The sequence below is a fragment of the Fundulus heteroclitus genome, chromosome 12 (assembly GCF_011125445.2).
Source record: "Fundulus heteroclitus isolate FHET01 chromosome 12, MU-UCD_Fhet_4.1, whole genome shotgun sequence".
Classification (NCBI taxonomy): domain Eukaryota; kingdom Metazoa; phylum Chordata; class Actinopteri; order Cyprinodontiformes; family Fundulidae; genus Fundulus; species Fundulus heteroclitus.
In genome coordinates this window covers 5416462-5434940 of record NC_046372.1, presented here as the reverse complement: position 1 = coordinate 5434940, position 18479 = coordinate 5416462, and the positions used below count along the sequence as shown (strand labels likewise).

The 18479-nt window shown below is 39.5% G+C and overlaps 1 protein-coding gene across 3 annotated transcripts in view; it reads left to right on the top strand.

Annotated features, from left to right (window-relative positions):
• The window catches only part of LOC105939951 (pikachurin), a 37407-nt gene extending 20162 nt beyond the window's left edge, over positions 1-17245 (top strand). The window contains exons 8-25 of one of the 3 annotated variants that reach the window (XM_036143791.1): positions 2566-2678; positions 2809-3056; positions 3637-3686; positions 4899-4999; positions 5084-5184; positions 5892-6036; positions 8395-8584; positions 9164-9289; positions 9692-9935; positions 10026-10137; positions 10705-10821; positions 11127-11307; positions 11803-11826; positions 12026-12104; positions 12209-12352; positions 13488-13571; positions 13671-13774; positions 13870-17245. In XM_036143791.1, the coding sequence (XP_035999684.1) occupies positions 2566-2678; positions 2809-3056; positions 3637-3686; positions 4899-4999; positions 5084-5184; positions 5892-6036; positions 8395-8584; positions 9164-9289; positions 9692-9935; positions 10026-10137; positions 10705-10821; positions 11127-11307; positions 11803-11826; positions 12026-12104; positions 12209-12352; positions 13488-13571; positions 13671-13774; positions 13870-14021 (2315 nt within the window). In that variant the 3' untranslated portion in view covers positions 14022-17245. Of the gene's footprint in view, positions 1-2565; positions 2679-2808; positions 3057-3636; positions 3825-4898; positions 5000-5083; positions 5185-5891; positions 6037-8394; positions 8585-9163; positions 9290-9691; positions 9936-10025; positions 10138-10704; positions 10822-11126; positions 11308-11802; positions 11827-12025; positions 12105-12208; positions 12353-13487; positions 13572-13670; positions 13775-13869 lie in introns of all 3 variants that reach the window. The other 2 variants (XM_036143790.1, XM_021308503.2) reach the window with 2 other exon arrangements.
• The last annotated feature ends 1234 nt before the right edge of the window (positions 17246-18479 follow it).

The following is an 18479-nucleotide window of genomic DNA, read 5'->3' as shown; positions in this document are numbered from 1 at the left end:
TTGTATTGGTCTTTTCCAATTTAGAACTTGAGAAACACAACCTGTGACTTTAGCTACGTGTGGACAAGGCCTTAGATAGCATTATGTGAAAAGAAGGTTTTTGTCAGGTTGTTGAGTTCGTGGAAAGAGTCGATTGGCAGACAAGTGGCCAAGAGCCGCATGTTGAGGTGGATGGTGGTTTATTAATAACGACAAAGCAAAAACTTAAAGGCAGGCAGCTAAAACAGGATGCAGGAACATGGCAAGGAGAACAGGGGTAGCATAATGGAGATCCTGACAAAGAGTGAAGGTGGGCTGACTGAATAAATGGGGAGGAGAACAAACGGTAAGGCAGGTGAAGCGATTAATGCAGGTGAAGTAAATGGTAGTAGTAATTAAGCTGGGGGAGACAGAAGGGCTGGGACAGAAGGAAAGCAGAACCTAACAAAACCATGATGAATGAACAGATGTGGCAAAAATAAACCCACAGCTAAACTAAAGACAGGCAGGAAACTAGGGATGTAACTGAAACAAGGAAACACTTCTAAATCATAATGAAAACTAATTACAGGAGCAAGATTCTACAGATGATAAAAAATATTAAAGTGAGAAAACACTAACAGGACTGCCGGATCCACAGGCACCTAAAACTAAGTAATCAAACCCCCGAGGAATCCTGACAGCTTTGTGGAAATATTGAAGTTTCATATCAAGACATCAACCAGGAATTTTTATGGAGCAGTTAAGGCTATGTGTATTTTTTTTATTGTGCAACTAAATCTCTGGAGTCAAGTGTACGTAACATCCTGATTCTCTGATAAATTGAAATTAGTTTTTTATTAACCTCTTATCAAAAGTAATGGTGAAAACAAAGTGTTTTTTTGTAATTATGTAATAAATCCCCATATTGTTTAAGTTTCATTTCTTATTGCGTTCTTAAAATGAATTCCCATTTTCTATGATATACTAAGTTATTGTGATGCACCTGTAACATCATCCATTATACTGTCACAGCTAAACTGCGTTAGTGTGCTATCGAACGCTTCGGACTAGATTGAGAGCTTAAAATCCTTTTAAGGCCAAATTGGGACAAAGGTCGTGTTGAAGATGAAAGTTACACGAAAAGAGACTAAATGAGCCATTTAGAGAATCACAGAGAAACACACTGACAGAGGCTGAGCAATACAGAAGCATTGTTTCTCAGCGGGGGATAAAAGCGGGTTATGTCCCTGTCTCATCAGACAGGATTAAACGCTAGATGCCAGACCCCTTCACCGCCGTCCACGCTAATGGAAATGTGCACACATGCACACAGTGGGCCACTGCTTGAGGGAACAGCAGGGGTGGGACTGAGTGACTGACTTTACTTGGCGCTCTTTATGCGAACTTGTCCGTGTTTTGGCCAGAAAAACGGTGCTTTTGACTGAGGGTTATGCAACAGCGTAACTGTTACACAACCATGTGCCGCACTTGCTTTTTCATGTTTTAATGTAATTTGGCCAATTAGCGGTTCAATCCTTGCCTCCGTTCCCACTTAAAGGCTGATTTGCGTGATGCGATAAAAAAAAAAAAAAAAAACATTTCCATTAAAATGTACACTATACTTAATTACAGTGAATACTGAAAGTTGTTTACTGTTCAGCATTAATTGATTAATACACTGATAATTGAGAAAGATGTAGAGTGATGTAGAGTGAGAGCTGCGTGGAGGCAGCTGGGTATTATATTAGAGAAATGAAGGTTTCCCAGAAGTAAATGCACAAAAAGAAATATATAGGGTTGAACAAGCTTACTTAAATTCCTATTTGTTTCTTTTGTAGTGTTGAGTGCAGAAAGGCATATTTTAAACAAGTTCAGGATTCTTGGTAATACACATAATATTAGACAGAGTTTCAAAGTAGTCAGACAGTCTCTCTCTTTTAAAGAGTGGCTGTTTTTTTCTCTCTCTGTAATTTCCACTACAATTGTTTTATTTGATCAGTAATTAACAGTTTTATTTAATTCACTCTTTATTTCACTGCAATTTGTACAGAATAGCAAGATCCTTGTTATGCAAAGAAGAAGACATTATTTGGGTGCTTGTTACAAATACACATTTTGTTCTTTTTTCAATTGTCTCTCCTTAAATATGATAAATGTTTCACAAAAAAAAAAGTATTTCATCTGAACATCTCGTTGATGAAAGTTTGCCCTTCATTAATCCAAATTTCTAATTTTTTGTCCCCAGGATATTTGATTCATGATGAAAAGATAGACGTGTGTTTTAGGCTCTGGATGTGATGTTTACAGCCTAGTGTTTTCAAGGGGAAACTTTTCAGTCCATGGTGAATGAAAATCACTGTCATGTATGATTAAAATGGACTCCACTTCTTGTAAATCTAAAAAACAAAAACAAATTCATGACAGTCTTTTAGCTTCTATAACTTATACTTGTGTCGTTGTTGCTGGATCGTGCTATTTGTCTAATACGAGACTATTAAACATGCTTTTTGGCTGTGTCAGTGCGTTGTTTTGATGCTTTTTAATCATTTATCTCTTAGATATAATGCTGTAAACATTATTTCATATGCCTCACGTTTGTGACAGGTCCATTAGATGTGGGCAGTGGGGATCTGACGCCTTACAACACAGATTCCAGATTAAAAGATGAAGATGGATTTGATGTCGATGACTCAGATTATGATGTCTTTATCGAAGAGGTAGTTCTTACATGTTAAAAGTTTAAATCCAGTTTTTTGTTTTTCTTGGATGCTTGGAAAAGGATGCCTGACTCAAACTGCCAGGTTTAAAGTCTTCTTATACCTGCTTGTTAACCTGTTTATGCCACAGTTGAAGCCATTTCCGGGCATCGGTGAGAACAAAGGGAAGTCCCAACTCCGTTCACACCCTGGCCCGCCATCTGGTCAAAATGTTGTTTACCGCATGGACAGCGAAGTCCCTCCAAATGTCACCGATCAACCAGTTACCATGAGCGCCTCGCCTATATTCCCAGACTTCACAGATCTGGTTTTCACAGTCGCCTCAGAGCCCAGCAGTACTGCCGACACCCCAACTACTGCTCCACAGACCACTGCCAAGTAAGATGGATTCATATCGACTACATTACTTGATCAACTTGTCTGTTGTAGTTTGTCATCAATCGCATGGAAATGAGGTGAGGCTTGTATTTTCAACAACACATTTATAATTACAAGTTAAATTAATAGATATTACATAATATTTTGGACAATTATTAAAAAAGGACACCTTATACAGGGATGCTTTTTTAGACATTAATATTTTAGTGTACACAGTCCATATTGTTGCATGTGTTTTTAACATGGATTTTGAACGGCACCGCTCAGTTTTTGCTACAGAAATGCCGTGAGTTTTAACACGGAGGGTTTATATAGAAATTATTCTATTATTTTCTATTGATGGACTAGAATGCATTTTTGTTTTCGTTGTTGCTTTTTATTGATGCTCTTTTTATCTCTTTTTTCCTATATTTATTATATTAATATACTTAATTATTTGATTTATATGGAGACTGGAACAGGAAAACGTCTTGCCAGTTTAAGTTGTCAGTAGGCAGAATACCCTAAATGTGGGATATAAAGCAACTTTCTTTAGAAGATTTAAGTGACCATACTTTCTCATGTTTTTCTTTCACATCAGCCCACCGTTGCCCACCACCACTTCCATTCCTGCCATCTCGCCCTGGCAAGGTGAGATACCCCGCGTGTACGACCTGACTTGCGGTGATACTGTGTGTCCGCCTGACAGTTTCTGCCTCACCGATTATGAGAGCGGAGGTTCACGGTGCCACTGTAACCTCGGACGTAGAGGCGACACTTGCTCTGAGGGTAAGACGCGGATTGGTGAAACACCTGCTTTGCCCTGTTTTTACTTTCTATGTGAGAAAAAAAACGATGGAAACCAGATAGTTGCATTCAGTGTGTAAAAAGTAGTAAAACGTGTTTTTCCTCATAGTAATTACATCAAACCAGGCTAAAATGTTTCCTGTCTTAGGTCAGGAGAAAAAATTATTTCTATTTGCTCTCAAGGGTGGCAGGATCATGTTGCGGGTGTTTTGCACCAGGGGGACTGCTCCTGAAAATAGATGGCATCATGAACGTTAAAAGAACGTTATGTGGACGTATTGAACAACCTTTCAAGACACCAGCCAGGACGTTAGAGCTTTTGCACAAATTGATCCTCCAAATTGGCAATGAATATAATTATGCCATCAAATTAGTTACAAAGTGGCTTAAGGACAACAAAGTCAATATGTTCGAGTGGTAATCACAACCCTCTCATCTCGGTACTTTAGAAAATGTTGTGGGCATCCAGGAAACCGGACAGCAGTTCTGTCAGGAGGACCGGGCTAAAATGGCAGCAAAATCTCATGAGAAGCTTTTTCAAGGATCCAAAAAATTTTTTTTGACTCAAGTCATGCAATTTAAAGGGCAGGTCTACCAAATAATGTTAGTCTTTGACAAAGACTCCTGGATAGGTGCCGAAACATTTTCAGAGAAAGCTGAGCGCATTTAAGCCTCTTGCGATGACCCGCGTAACCGAGAATTTGCACAGGCATCTACCAAATAATGAGGAAATGCATGTAAATGCATGAATTTGGGGAAATATAAACAAATATTATCTGTCTTATTATGCTGGCATTCAGCAAATAGAAACAAAGATGGTATTTCTAAAAGAAGATAAAACAGGAAAGGTTTGGCCTCATGTGCATTACGTTTAAATATCTGATATCACCTTTTTAAATCTTGCTTTCATACTTAAATGAGGAGACCACCCCCCTTAAAAACCAAAACAAATAACTGGTGTTTGTACCATCCTGCACTATGCTTCTAATCATTTGGAGCTGCTTTGCTTTGATCTTCCATCTGTTTCTACTCATCTTGTGTTTTGTTCTTCTTCAGCGGTGACAGTGAACTTTCCCAGGTTCTATGGCTTCTCTCACATCACATTTGAACCCCTGAAGAATTCATACCAGACCTTTCAGATCACTTTAGAGTTTAAGGCAAGACATTTAGTTGTTTTCACGCCATTTCTTTTCTCTCCCCGACAAGAATTGAGCTTGAAATGTGTTGTTTCTCTGGCACAGGCAGAATCTAAGGATGGCTTATTGCTTTACTGTGGGGAGAATGAACATGGCCGTGGAGACTTTACCTCTTTAGCTTTGGTTCGAGGCAAACTTCACTACAGGTGAATAGGGACTCCGTCTTTTCATATGTCCAATGTGAAACTGTACACCAATTGTGTTGCTGCTGTTTTGTTTTCTTGTCTGTAGCATCCAGTATCCAGTTTATTCCAACTCATGCAACAGTGCTATGCTTCCAAACAGTAATACAAATACAAATCTACTCTGTCAATGCAAAATTTTTCAAAACAAAACAAAACAAATGGTCATTTATTGTTAAAACACAGCTATGAGCTAGTGATACAACATGTAGTTAGTGCCTGTCTCCAAGCTCACACAAAAGGTAGATAATACTACAACACAATTCATACATTTCAGTCACGTAATATTTAAATATTTATATGATTGTACCGTTGTGCATTTACCCAGCCGTTATTATGACATCATGGCGAAAAGGGAGGAGGCTAAATGTATGGCGCTAAAACAGTGACAGCTTGCAAAGAGATTTGGCATTGTAAAATTAGATATTTTTCAAGGCCAAATCTCTTTTTCAATGTAATTGCAAGAGTTTTGTGAAATGTTTGATTTTACAGTGCCAAATCTGTTTTCAATGTCGCTGCAAGCTGTCACTGTTTTAGCTCCATACAATTGCACATGCACAACCATGAACATAAACCTAAAGTAAATATTTCTGACCGTTCAGCTGGTAAAGAGAAACAAAAAAATACGTGTACGCTGTATCCTCACGAATATTATTTTTCTGTCCCTTCAGGTTCAACTGTGGCACTGGAGCTGCACAGATAATCAGTGAGAGTCGTGTTGTTCTTGGTCAGTGGCACATTGTTACTATATTCAGAGATGGCATGAGTGGTTGGCTCCGCATGGACAATGACAATCCCATATCTGGGCGCTCACAGGTAACCGAAGGCCGTAGAAGTTACACGATGGAAATGGTTTTACAGTGCCTTCCAAAAGTATTCACACCACTTGACTTCTTCTCAAATGTTACCAAGTTACAATCGCAAACGTCAATGTGCTTAAAAGGGATTCTCCGTGTTCCATGACTTGCCTGACACTGAGGACCCCTGGCTGGGAGTGGGTGGGAGGCGTGGGGGTGGGGGGGGGGGGGGGGCCCCACTGTCTGTCAGCAGTGAGGCAATTTCTTCCACACCTGCTCCCATTTTAATCACACTCTAGCTCCTCATGCACTCAGCACTGATGGCCCAGAGGGGATGGTCTTCTTACACCCCTGTGACCTGGAGGCTGCCTCCTGGGCTGGGCTGGCCCTCTGCTAGGCATGTGGGGCCCTGTATTCTGCAACTGTTTCGCACTTGGGTGACCTGGGCCTGGTTGGGTTGGTAGAATGTTGCCCCTTATTCCTGGGGGGTCTCTGCTCCATAGCTGGAATCTGCTCTGGGTGAATGCCTAGTGTCCCTGTGGTGGGGTGCCTGGCCTCTGGGCTCTGTGGAGCTGCTGGTTTCCCTGGTCTTGGGTTCCCCTTTGCTCGCTTCTGATCCCTGGAGGGGTGATGCCGGTAGCCCTCTGCATCCATCACTGAACACAGTTTATGTGAGACCTACAGTACATTTTGTATGTTCATACACACACGTATGCACTCATAATACAGAAGCTGTGTTTTTTTTGTAGCAGTTGGTTGTTTGGTTTTGCCATTTTTGTCGATATGTTTTCTTTGTGTCTCTGTCCTTATCTATTTCTCTCCCTCTGTCGTGTTTGGCATCAGTTTGTGCATAATACCTTAACAGCAACAATATAGACAGTCAAGGGTTGGGTGTCAAGCGATGTAAAGCAGATATGTTTGGCATAACTACAGCAGCCACAACACTGCTTGCTATGAAGCTTGACATAACAAGAAAATAAATAAATAAATAAATAAATAAATAAATGGAATTTTGTGTGATAGATCAACACAAAGCATTACATAATTGGGAAGTAGATTGAAAAGGACACCAAGTTTTTTTAATTTAAAAAAACTTTTACAAAAGTAAATTTGAAAAATGAGGTGTGGATTTATGTTCTCACCACACTTTGTTGTTATTAGCTGTTGGTCTTTGAGGGGTTCTCTCTACCTGCTTTGCACATATAGAGACTGAAGTTTCTGCCCATTCTTCTTTGTGAAATTGTTCAATCTATTCATGCCATTTTGTGTACCTTCTTGACACATGTAGGATGGTAGCGGTGCTTGTGTCTATTACCGGTCATTGACAGAGCAACACAGAGAACCAATGGACAGACAACCATGCAATAACAAAGCCCCGGACTGCTTAGAAACACTCTTTAATCTACTATTCATGTTTTTGAATATAGGAGGTCCAAAAGAACCTAGAAGAGAACATGGCAACTCAATGCAGAAAGGCCCTGATCACTGTTTAAACCCATCTATTTGCTGCGGTGGAAAATTGTTAACAAAGTTCTCAGACTTATGTTTAGATTTTGACTAGGCTATTCTAACACGTAGTTATGCTTTGATCTAAAACTATATATTTTATCTCTGGTGTCTATATTTTGGGTCTGTGTCCAGCTGGAAGGTAAACTTCCCTCCTGGTCTCAAGTCTTTTGCAGCCGCAAGAGTCACCGCACGCCTTTTGGTTGTTAATGCTCTCCATGCCATGCTTGTCAGTTGTAGCTGTGCCATACTCCTTTCCATTTTCAGATAGTGAGCTAAACAGTGCTGTGGGAGATCATTCAAAGCTCGAGACAGTTTTTTTTAAACCAAACCCTGCTTAAAACATCTTCACAACCTTTGGCTTTCTTGATGCTGTAATTGTTCTTTTACAGAACAACCACCTTTATACAGAGATTCAATTACTCACAGTTGGTCCCTATAAATTAATTAGCTCAATTCTGAGAGCAACTTGTTGTGCTTGATTTCAATTAAACTTTGTATGCATGACAGAGTTTTTAGTTTTATTTGCAAAAGCGTTTTGAAAATCAACCCTTATTTTCCTTGGACTTCTTAATTGCACTGCTTTGTGTTTGACTTTCACCTAAAATCCCCATAAAATTTTCTTAAAGATGCAAAATGAGAAAATGTTTGAAGGGAATAAATACTATTGCGAGGCACTGTATGCCATGTGTTACTGGAAGCAACACACTGATGAGGCCCATTTTGGCTGTCAGATGTAAAAGCAACATATTAGTAGTTTATTGCCAAAAAGTATTGGATTCTCAGAAATTAGTTTGCCTTCAAAATTACTGTGTTTTTACTGTCACAGAAGACAAGGCACATTTTGTTCTTTTCAATCTTGTTCTTTCAGGGTCAATACACCAAGATTACTTTTCGCTCGCCATTGTATGTGGGTGGATCTCCTAGTGCTTACTGGCTGGTCAGGGCAACGGGCACAAACCGTGGCTTTGTAGGCTGCATTCAGAGTCTGACCGTCAACAACAAGGCTACAGACATCAGGCCATGGCCTCTGGGCAAAGCTCTCAGCGGAGCTGATATAGGTGAGGGATACATGGCTTTCACGTGATCTTTCTTTCTGCTTCATATACAGTGTGGTTCATGTATTTTTCTCTTTTTTTAAAAATAGCTCAGCAGGTATCTGTGAACGAAACACCAGCAAGGACATGTATAAATAGAAGACTCTATTAATACATCCATTAGAAGACACTAATAGAAGTTAGTGATGGCGTTCATTAAAGCAAAAGAAAACAAGAGAAAATGCATAACGATGGAAAAAAGACGTTAGATACAAACAAATATTGTTTTGGAGCTGACAGCACAGAATAGATTGTTTAGCAAACTTTGATGTACACAGAACTTCATACATTTTGTATCTTAACTGTATTCTGATTTTATAATTTTTCAAATAATCATTAATGTGATATATAATAGCAAAATATCATATAAAACAATGATAATAGAACATAATTAATAAAGAAGATAAATAAGCCTTGTATTTCCAGTAACAAGTAAAAACTGAAACAGTTTATTTTTCTTGTTAAATGCATAGATGCATGTTATGTCCAGTGATGTGAGGCGGGTGCGACGATGAAGTTATTGAATCTGTTCTTCTTCACCAGGGGAGTGCAGCGACAGTGTGTGCGACATGGTGAGCTGTGCCAATGGTGGCGCTTGCTTTGCAAACCGGGCTGATGGCTACATTTGCCTGTGTCCACTTGGCTTCAAGGGAGCCCTTTGTGAAGAGAGTGAGTTAACAGCATTGACCTTTCCATAAGGAACACTCAGGTATTATTTACGCTTGATTGTAAAAAAAAAAAAAAAAGAAAAAAAAATGAAGAAAAAAAACAAAACAAAAAAGGCTGTCATGTTGAGTTTTTTTTGTGGTAATTACTCCACATTTTGGGGGCAAATTGAGGAAAATTGCCTGAGATGATGATTATTAGTTCTAACATGATTGTGAGGAGATTGATTGCATGTTAGAGCGACGTTCCGACAATTCAACTTTCCACTTTTGTCCGCCCAGCACGTTTCTCCCGCCGGATTGTCTCCATCCTTTCACCAAACCTCGCACTTACTTATGTTTCTTTCCAGTCCTTCCCCTTTGTTCTTAGCTGTTATTTTCTCATGTCCTTTGTTCGATCCCACAGGTTTCGTTCTGTCCTCACCCCTCTTCAATGAAACCGTGTTTTCATACGCCGTCATCCGGTGGCCTCAGTCCCCACAGAGTTACTTCTCCTTCATGGAGTTTGAGGTGACGTTCTGGCCATCACTGCCCGACGGGGTGCTGCTGTACAGCGATGACGCAGGCAGCAGAGACTTTCTTGCCATCAACATGGTGGACAGATACGTAGAGTTCAGATTTGACTGTGGCTCTGGAGAGGCTGTGATAAGGTAACATAAAGATGACCTCTTATCTCCTAGTCTGTTTCTTTCTGCTACTTATTTCTAACGGTATTAAGCGCGTGGCGATCTGTGGTGCAGGAGTGAGGAGCAGATCAGCCTGGAATCCTGGCACGAGTTAAGAGTATCTCGCACTGCTAAAAGTGGGATCCTGCAAGTGGACAACCAAAGGCCGGTGGAGGGAATTGCTGAGGTACCTGTCAAACACATCACGCAAGCGGAAAAGTACGCATCGGGAACATAAACATGGTTTTGTGAACTTGAGCGTCTAATTCAATTAAAGGAACATGATTTAAAGTTGTGTCTTTGAATGTTTGACATTTCTGACACCATTTACGATCATTAGTCCTCTGTTTCCTGAAGCAATAGGAAGAGAAATAGTCCTCACTTTTTGTTGTTTTATTGAATTCTTTGGATTGCAAAGGCAAAAACTCACAGCTAAATATAACTTCATAATGTTCATCTTTAACAACAGTAAAGAGGTTTTTGCAGAGTTCTTTTGAGATCCACATGCAAACTGTTTGCATGTAATATTCCTTTTGCCTTCTCTAACATTTTGTGCATTCACATGGAAAGATTAGATCGTTTTGTAAAATAGTTGCATTAAGGGATATTTATTTTAAACCCATTTCAGGAGCAAAACAACAGTCATGTGTTAATGTAGGCTTATGCATTTGTAAATAATAGATAAATACCCACATCTAATTCTTAATATTACCGAAGAAATAATTCACAACTCTCTGGTATATGTCCATTTCAGGGAGCTTTCACGCAAATCAACTGCAGTTCACCGCTCTATGTTGGAGGAGTGCCAGAATATGAAAAAACCAAGAGGACGGCGGGAGTGATAAAGCCCTTTACTGGCATCATTCAGAAGGTGAGGGCTTCTGTAGTTTAGCTTGTATCAGCAATTAAATATGAGACGTGAAATATTAGCATTCCTGCATTGCGGCCTATCAGCATTGGATAACGCCATTAGTTTTCCGCGGGATAGTTTTAATTATTCAAACTTTAGAAACAATACTCTCACAAAGAACTGAAAATAGTGACAATTGGGAGTATGGCTTCCAGCGATGAAGCTGGATGGAAGTATAAGGCTCTGTCACAGTTTACAACAGTGAATGGTATAAAATATGCCTGTGATGTCCTGTTTTCATCTTCTTCCTCTTTAAACATCCTCAGCTGATTCTCAATGACCGCACCATGCCGATCGCTGTTGGCTCTGCTGGGGGTGTGAACATTGCAAACTCAGCACACCCCTGTGTGGAAAGTCCCTGTGCCAACGGAGGGACCTGCAGGCCGAAGTGGGACGACTACGAGTGTGACTGCCCTCTAGGGTATGATGGAAGGCACTGCCAGAAAGGTTAGTGGGAGGAAAGAAAAAAATATTTAATCCATGAATGAGACGCTTCCATTTCCCTGTTGTTGCATGGATGTTTTTAATCGATACACACAGCCATGGGTTATTTAAAGGTCGCCAGATGATGAGGCACGGACTGGCTCAAATAATATCTAGGTCTTTTGAAATGTCAGCAGGAGAAGGACGTTAGAGTTTGACTTGTGATGAGAGAACATCAGTCTTTACATATAAAGCAAATTACTGAAAAAAAAAATTGTACGTTCAAGTTAGTTTCACGATGCTTTTAACAATTATAAACAAATAAAACACACAAAAATACATACAAATATAGGCAAAATGCAGAACAAGAAAGCAAAAATACTTTCCTGTCAAAGCTTTTTGAATTTCCTGTTCTGTGGGATTAATTATGTTTAGCCTAGATCATTTATTTAATGATAATGGACATCTCATTTGCTCAAATCTGTCTGTGCCTTCTTTCTTAATGCTTTCATCAAACAGAGTGTGGGAATTACTGTTTGAACAGTAAGTTGTCTTATATAAATTCAAAAACCAGACATAATCTATGAATATATTTATTTTGAATATACATTTTTCATTATATTAGTTTCCACCCACATACAGAGTAGCATTTAGTCATCTAGGTTAGGTGGTCATTGGATGCATGCAGATAGAGCCACCTTGTGTTCATATGAAATCACTGCAACATTCCTCTCTTCCCAAGCTGTGACTGAAGCCATAGAAATCCCCCAGTTTATTGGCAGAAGTTACCTGACTTATGACAACAGAGATATCCTTAAAAGGTTGGTATTTACCATGTTCCAAAGCTGACTCTTCACACTTTAAAATTCTAAACTGCTCAAAATGTATAAATAATAGATGTGAATTTTCTTTTCTCTCATTTCAGAGTGTCTGGGTCAAGGACAAACCTTTTCATGCATTTTAAGAGCACAGCCAAGGATGGCTTGTTGCTCTGGCGAGGAGACAGTCCAATGAGACCCAACAGTGACTTTCTCTCCATGGGGCTTCAGGATGGGGCTCTCATCTTCAGGTGTTTCTTCCAATGTTTATATAAAATGGGATAAATTATACTAAAAAAGGTCCAAGTTGGCCTTCAAGAAGAATTCTGACACACCTTGAACTTTTGTCACATGACAACCACAAACTTCAACATAGGTTATGGGGATTTTATGTGAGAGACCAACACAAACTACTTGTGAAGTGGAAGTAAAATAGTTGTTAGTTTAAAAAAAAATACTAATAAAAATCAGACGAGTATGACATGCATTTGCATTCTGCCTCCCTGACTTGAAACTTTGTAAAACCACCGTTTGATGAAATTAGAGTTGCGAGTCTTTTGGTTTGGGTCTCTACCAGCTATATGTTAACAGTAGAGACTGAAATATTTGCTTCTTCTTTGCAAAAAAAGGTCAAGCATGATCAAATTGGCTTGATATCATCTGTGTGCATGAATTTTTACTAGAGCTGCTCTATCGTGGCTGCTATCACAATATCTCTGTCTGCAGTAATGCAAATGCAAACGACTGCTTAAAGTAACAGGCACTCGCTCTCTGCATGCCACTAATATATTAAATCTGTTGGAGAGACTTTCATTGTTCATGAAGCCCACATCTAATGTTAAATTTAGTGGATTAAATGCTAAGGCTAAATGACATTGTGATGATGGAGAAGGAAGTAAAGAGTCAGGAAAATGAAAAAATGACTAAATAAATGACTTCTGAAGTGAGAGCCAGTTGCAGGAAATTTCACACAGGAGTATCAGAGATAAAAGGACTGAAAACAAATGTTCATCAGATTGCTTTTGAAAGAAAGTTGTAACATCAATGGATCAAATTCCTTACAATTCCCCAGTATGTACTTTTTTTTTTTTTTTGCTTCATCATCTGATAATCCCATTCAAATATGTTGACGTTTGTAAATTTACAGTAGCAAAATGTGGAAAAATTCAAGGGGCGTTAATACGCACGTCAGAGCATGGAAAAAGGCAGACTTCAACAGAAGAGAACTGTTTGACTCCCAAAGATCAAGAAGTGTTAGAAAGGAAAGCCGGTGACAATTAACTGCCTTTTGGAGAAAAAAAGTGTCAAGGAGGAAAGCCTAAAAATGGCATTAGTACTCAACTGCGTCCACTGCTACTAAATCCCTTGTATGCCTTTCTATTATAGTTATAACTTGGGCAGTGGTGTGGCTAACATTGTTGTCAACGGGACATTTAATGATGGAAAGTGGCACAGAGTGAAGGCTGTTAGGTAAGATGAAATATCCATTAGGAAGTCCAGTGCATTTGGCGTGCACTGAGGTATCGTACACTATGTTTAACTTTAAGATTTTTCCTCCATGTACATCAGGGATGGCCAATCAGGGAAGCTGACGGTTGATGATTATGGAGCAAAGACCGGCAGGTCACCTGGCAAGATGAGACAACTCAATATAAATGGGCCTTTATATGTCGGTAAGTGGTTTATGTCCTGTCAATGTCTCTATGTTTTTCATTTCTGAATTTCAATCTACTTTTATTTGCTGTATCTTTGTGTTCCTTAACCCAAGGTGGCATGAAAGAGATCGCCCTTCACACAAACAGGCAGTACCTGGGAGGATTGGTGGGTTGCGTGTCCCATTTTACTCTCTCCACTGACTATCACTTAGCTTTGGTGGAGGACGCAGCTGATGGCAAGAACATCAACACCTGCTCCAACTAAAGGATTCCCCCCCCCCCCCACCCCATAAGGGTCAATTTTCAACCTGTTTTTCAACTGGGTCTGTCACCCTGAATCTGACCTGCCAGAACCAAAGCAGTAGAAACTAATGTGTTTTGTTTTTTTACTACTATCATTTTAAAATGCATTAAAGGGTGTGTTGAAGGCACCCTGAACAGAAGAACAGTGTTGTTACATGAATGTTTCTACGATCTCTCTGGCCTGCACAGTTATGAAGTTTATTGTAATCTGTTATAAATTTCTGGTGTAAACAGTTCTGATCTGAGGTTGCAGGAAAAGCTGACTTCAGAGGCACCATTGTTTGATCTGAAGTCATGTTGCATTCATAGGATGTCATGTTCTTTGCAGAAATTAGATAAATAAGAAAATAAACAAAGAAAAAAAATGTATGGGACAATTCCAACCATATATGTACTTTTTTTTTTACTGCAACCAAATCCATCTTTGATTGCTGGAAGAACCAAATGATTTAAAGAAACAAAATACACCGTGAACTTGAGAAGCTAGCAGACATAACCTTCTTTAGAAATATTTTTGGTTTTGGCTCTTCAGGATTATCGTTGTCTTTTGCGTGATGTTGGTTCATTTGTTTTTTTTGTCCTTAGTTCAATACATTTTTTAAAAGTGTTTTATCAGGTTAGAATCTTTCAGGTTAGAGTATTTAGTTTTACACAGTAAAGGGCTCAGCTGCCCCCCTCCCTCCCCCCATTCAGCTTATTTATCCTTCATTTGGATCTTTCAGCTTCAGTCACATGAAATCTTGATCTTGACACGGGGTTTATACTGGTGGTAATGTCAGACGGCATTGGCGTCGCCTGACAAAAACCACATTTAATGTGTGTTCCAGTCTTTAATGTGTTTCCCATGTTCTGACACTAGTAAAAACAAAAAAAACATCTTATTTAGTCAATGCATCCGTACAAGATTCAAAAAAACTTTTTTTTACCCTGTAAAACTACATTTAGCTTTACAATATGAATTAAGGCTCCTTTCACTCTAGTTTAAGACCACACCGTGACATTTAAAATCAGCCAGGACATGGATGATTCTGCAGACTCAGGGGTGCATCAAGAACTAACTATTTTTACCATGGTCAAAATGTCTGCGGTGATTTCATAGTGGCAGAGCACGGATGTCGGTCAGTGCATACAGCAGCCTGAAAGGGACAAAGGAAGCTCACCCATGACCTGTTGGCTGACGTGCACCTGCGTCGATCGGTCATCAGAGAATTTAAAGAAACGGCCACGTTGGCCACATGCCGAGGCAACAACCTGACCACACTCATACCCAGCTGCACTGCTTTCTGGGTAATTTTACATGCAACTGGAGGCATAGTTACATTGCACGTTGCGTCCCGTTGCAAACCAAATGACTTCCCCAGTCAGATAAACTGAACAAGCTAAAATCTCCATCCCAATAAACACAGGTCTAAGATCAGGCCACTTGTTTCTAGACAACGGTATGGTCAGAATAGAACTGCCAGCTGTGGAGAAGTCCTCCCACCTTTATGAAATACTAGAGTTTTCCCGGTTGCAGATCAAAGGCAAAGTGTACTTGTCATGTTGTCAGAGAGAAGTGCGGGATCATAGGCTTTATTATAACATTTCTAGTTTGAATTTTGTGCACATGATTTCCTCGAGGTACTATCGCATTTCATTCATGAAACTAATGAGCTGAGAAAAGCACTCATGGCATTTACTCCTTCACGGCAATTCTGAAACTGCAGAAACGTCTTATGTGTAAAGGTGAATAGTGCTGTGATACCTATGATGGTAGCACTGTGATATGATGGCTGGGAAAGCAGAAGTGGAAAACCTGTTTGTTGGGTAAGAAGAGCACAGTAGCACCAGGACTGTCTTCACGATGGAATTAAGTTTTCAAGATTCGGGGCAGTTCAGCCACGTTTGAACGGTCATGGTTCATGAGGAGAATGTGGTGTGGTCTATTCGCAGAGTGAAGGGGGCCTGAGCTAATCGACCGGCTTGCGTATAAGGCATTCTGAACCATGTTTTGTTTGGTTTATAGCAGTGCTAGATTATACAACATCTTTTGTTGCGGTTCATGAACAATCTGTTTCACTTGCAGTTCGTCGTGTTCCAAATTGATGATTGTGACGCAGAATAATCAAATGAGACCTTAACTGAAGATGAGCGATGCAAAATACCAGCGCTCAAGGGCAGGAGTCTCGCATGTTTCAGATGTTACCCCGGTCCGGCACCTGAATCAATACTTCATTACTAGTTCTCTAGAGAACTTGGTTTCATACTGAGGAGGTAATTAACCTTTGGAATCAGCCGGGTCGCAGCAGGCACACAACTGAAACATGCACAACAGCAGCCATCAGGACTGTAAGTTTACACCACTGCTGTAGAGTAACTTAATGTACCTTGTTTTTCCTTTCTTCTTTAATGTACCTTACTACAAGCTGTCACTGCATTTTACAAACTCGACCATGCAATACTGTAGATACGACAGGTAGTTCTGGGTGGATTTTCCAGTGAGAGCTACCAACCAGTTTGATGTTCAATAATTTATTTTAAAACATCAAGATGAAAAGATAAAACGATTGCGGCCCTTCCGATGTGCAAAGTACTTCAAGAAAAGTACTTCTCAAGAAATGTATCATGTCCCTGTGGAATGTGAGTGTATGAGGAATACAGGTTTTGCATTAAGCCCCGTGAATGAAGTAGCATGTCTTTTAAATACTGTAAGTGACCTTAGACTGTAGCAAAATGTTGGTGAACGTGTAATGTCTCTGTTAGCTCAAGCTTTAGCTTTGGATTTATATTTGCTGCCAACCTTTGAAAGCATTTCTGCATATTTTGTGCTCTGTTTAGGTTTGAGCTTTTTTTTTTTTTTTAAGAACTACGGATCTGAAAACGTTTGCAACCGTGCAAAGTAAATGAATAGCCATGCCTTAACCCCCACTTCAAATAAAACGATCTTGTTACATGTTCTTGGACACTTTATCCAAATCCTCACATTTGTTACATGGTTAGCACTGCTTGCAGGCTTGTCAAAAAGTGTATTCTTTGAGGAGTTTTTTTCCCTCTTTTAATTTTCAGTTGACAAAAAGCACAATTTGTAAGGGACAATCTTATGTCTGCTTCAAAAAAGAAATACACCAATTGTGGTAAATATTTGTATTTGGTGAATGTGTTAAAAACTACACTGCGGATTAAATAACTTATCTACCATTTGTCAAAGATGTTGCATGGACATTTCATTTATTGTTCCTATTTATTGTCAAAGTTTCTCCAAATCTCACTTCGATTTACATCTTTGTAAATGAATCTAATTATATAAAATGTTGTGTTGATTGTGCCTTCATTTACAGTGATATGATATTTTGATTTGTATAGTCGTGGCTGAAAGTTTTAAGACTGACAGAAATCTTGTTTTTCCCAAACTTTTTTCCATCAGATTTTTGTTTTGGGGTGGCAGTTTGCATTTATTCTTAGTAACAATGAAGAGCCATAAAATAAAATGGAATTAATGGCAAAGTACATGAAAGAAAAAACAATTTACTCAGAAAAAGCCCTTATTTGCACTTTATTTTAGCTTGGACACACAATGACCTGCTAGCATCATGCTAACGAACCTCAGAAGAAAGGATTAATGAGGACAGGGCAGCTGATATCATGATATCGCTCTGTGATTCTGAGTGAATTGGACGAGCCGAATGGTTACTTTAAAAAAAAATGAGCGATGCTTGAAATCCTTCTTCTTTTGTAAACCATGGTTACCACAAAGTAAACACAGACTATCATCTCTGTTTTGTGTTATAAGGGCTTCAGGCAAGGATACTACTCTGGCCAAGATCGGAGCCAAATCAACCTGGTCTAGGGTCAAGAGAGCCAAAAAAGAGACCATTTCGTTCCAAGAAAAAAATGCTGCAGGAAATGGATTGGACTGCAGAGGACTGGGGTTAGGATATTTTCTCCAATAAAGCTCATTCAGAGTGTTTGGCAGGTCCAGAAAAAGAGACAATCCAAAAGAAAAAGAATGTGAGCCATGCAACCCCTCCTGCGTCATGTTGACAGTGAACCATCCTGATACGATCCATGTGTGGTGTAGCCTGTCGTTCAAGAGAGCTGGCTTGCTCAGAATCTTTCCTAAAATCCTGCCATGAATGAACAATGAGATCAAACATCTTCCAAGAGCAACGTTTCCCAAGAACCCAGCAGCAATTCAATGTTGCTCTGTGGGTTTTTCATGCTTGAGGGAAGACCATGTCACAAGGAAAGACTGATAAGCAGATCAGAGATCAAAACATACATTTTTGACTAATGGCCAGAAAAACTCCCCAGTACTAAACCCAGTTGAGAACCTGTGGTCATTCTATACAAGTGAGAATTTAAATAAATAAATAAATAAATAAATATCATGTCAACCTGCTAACAGTGATAAATTAAGAAAGAGTTACCATAGGTCAGGAAC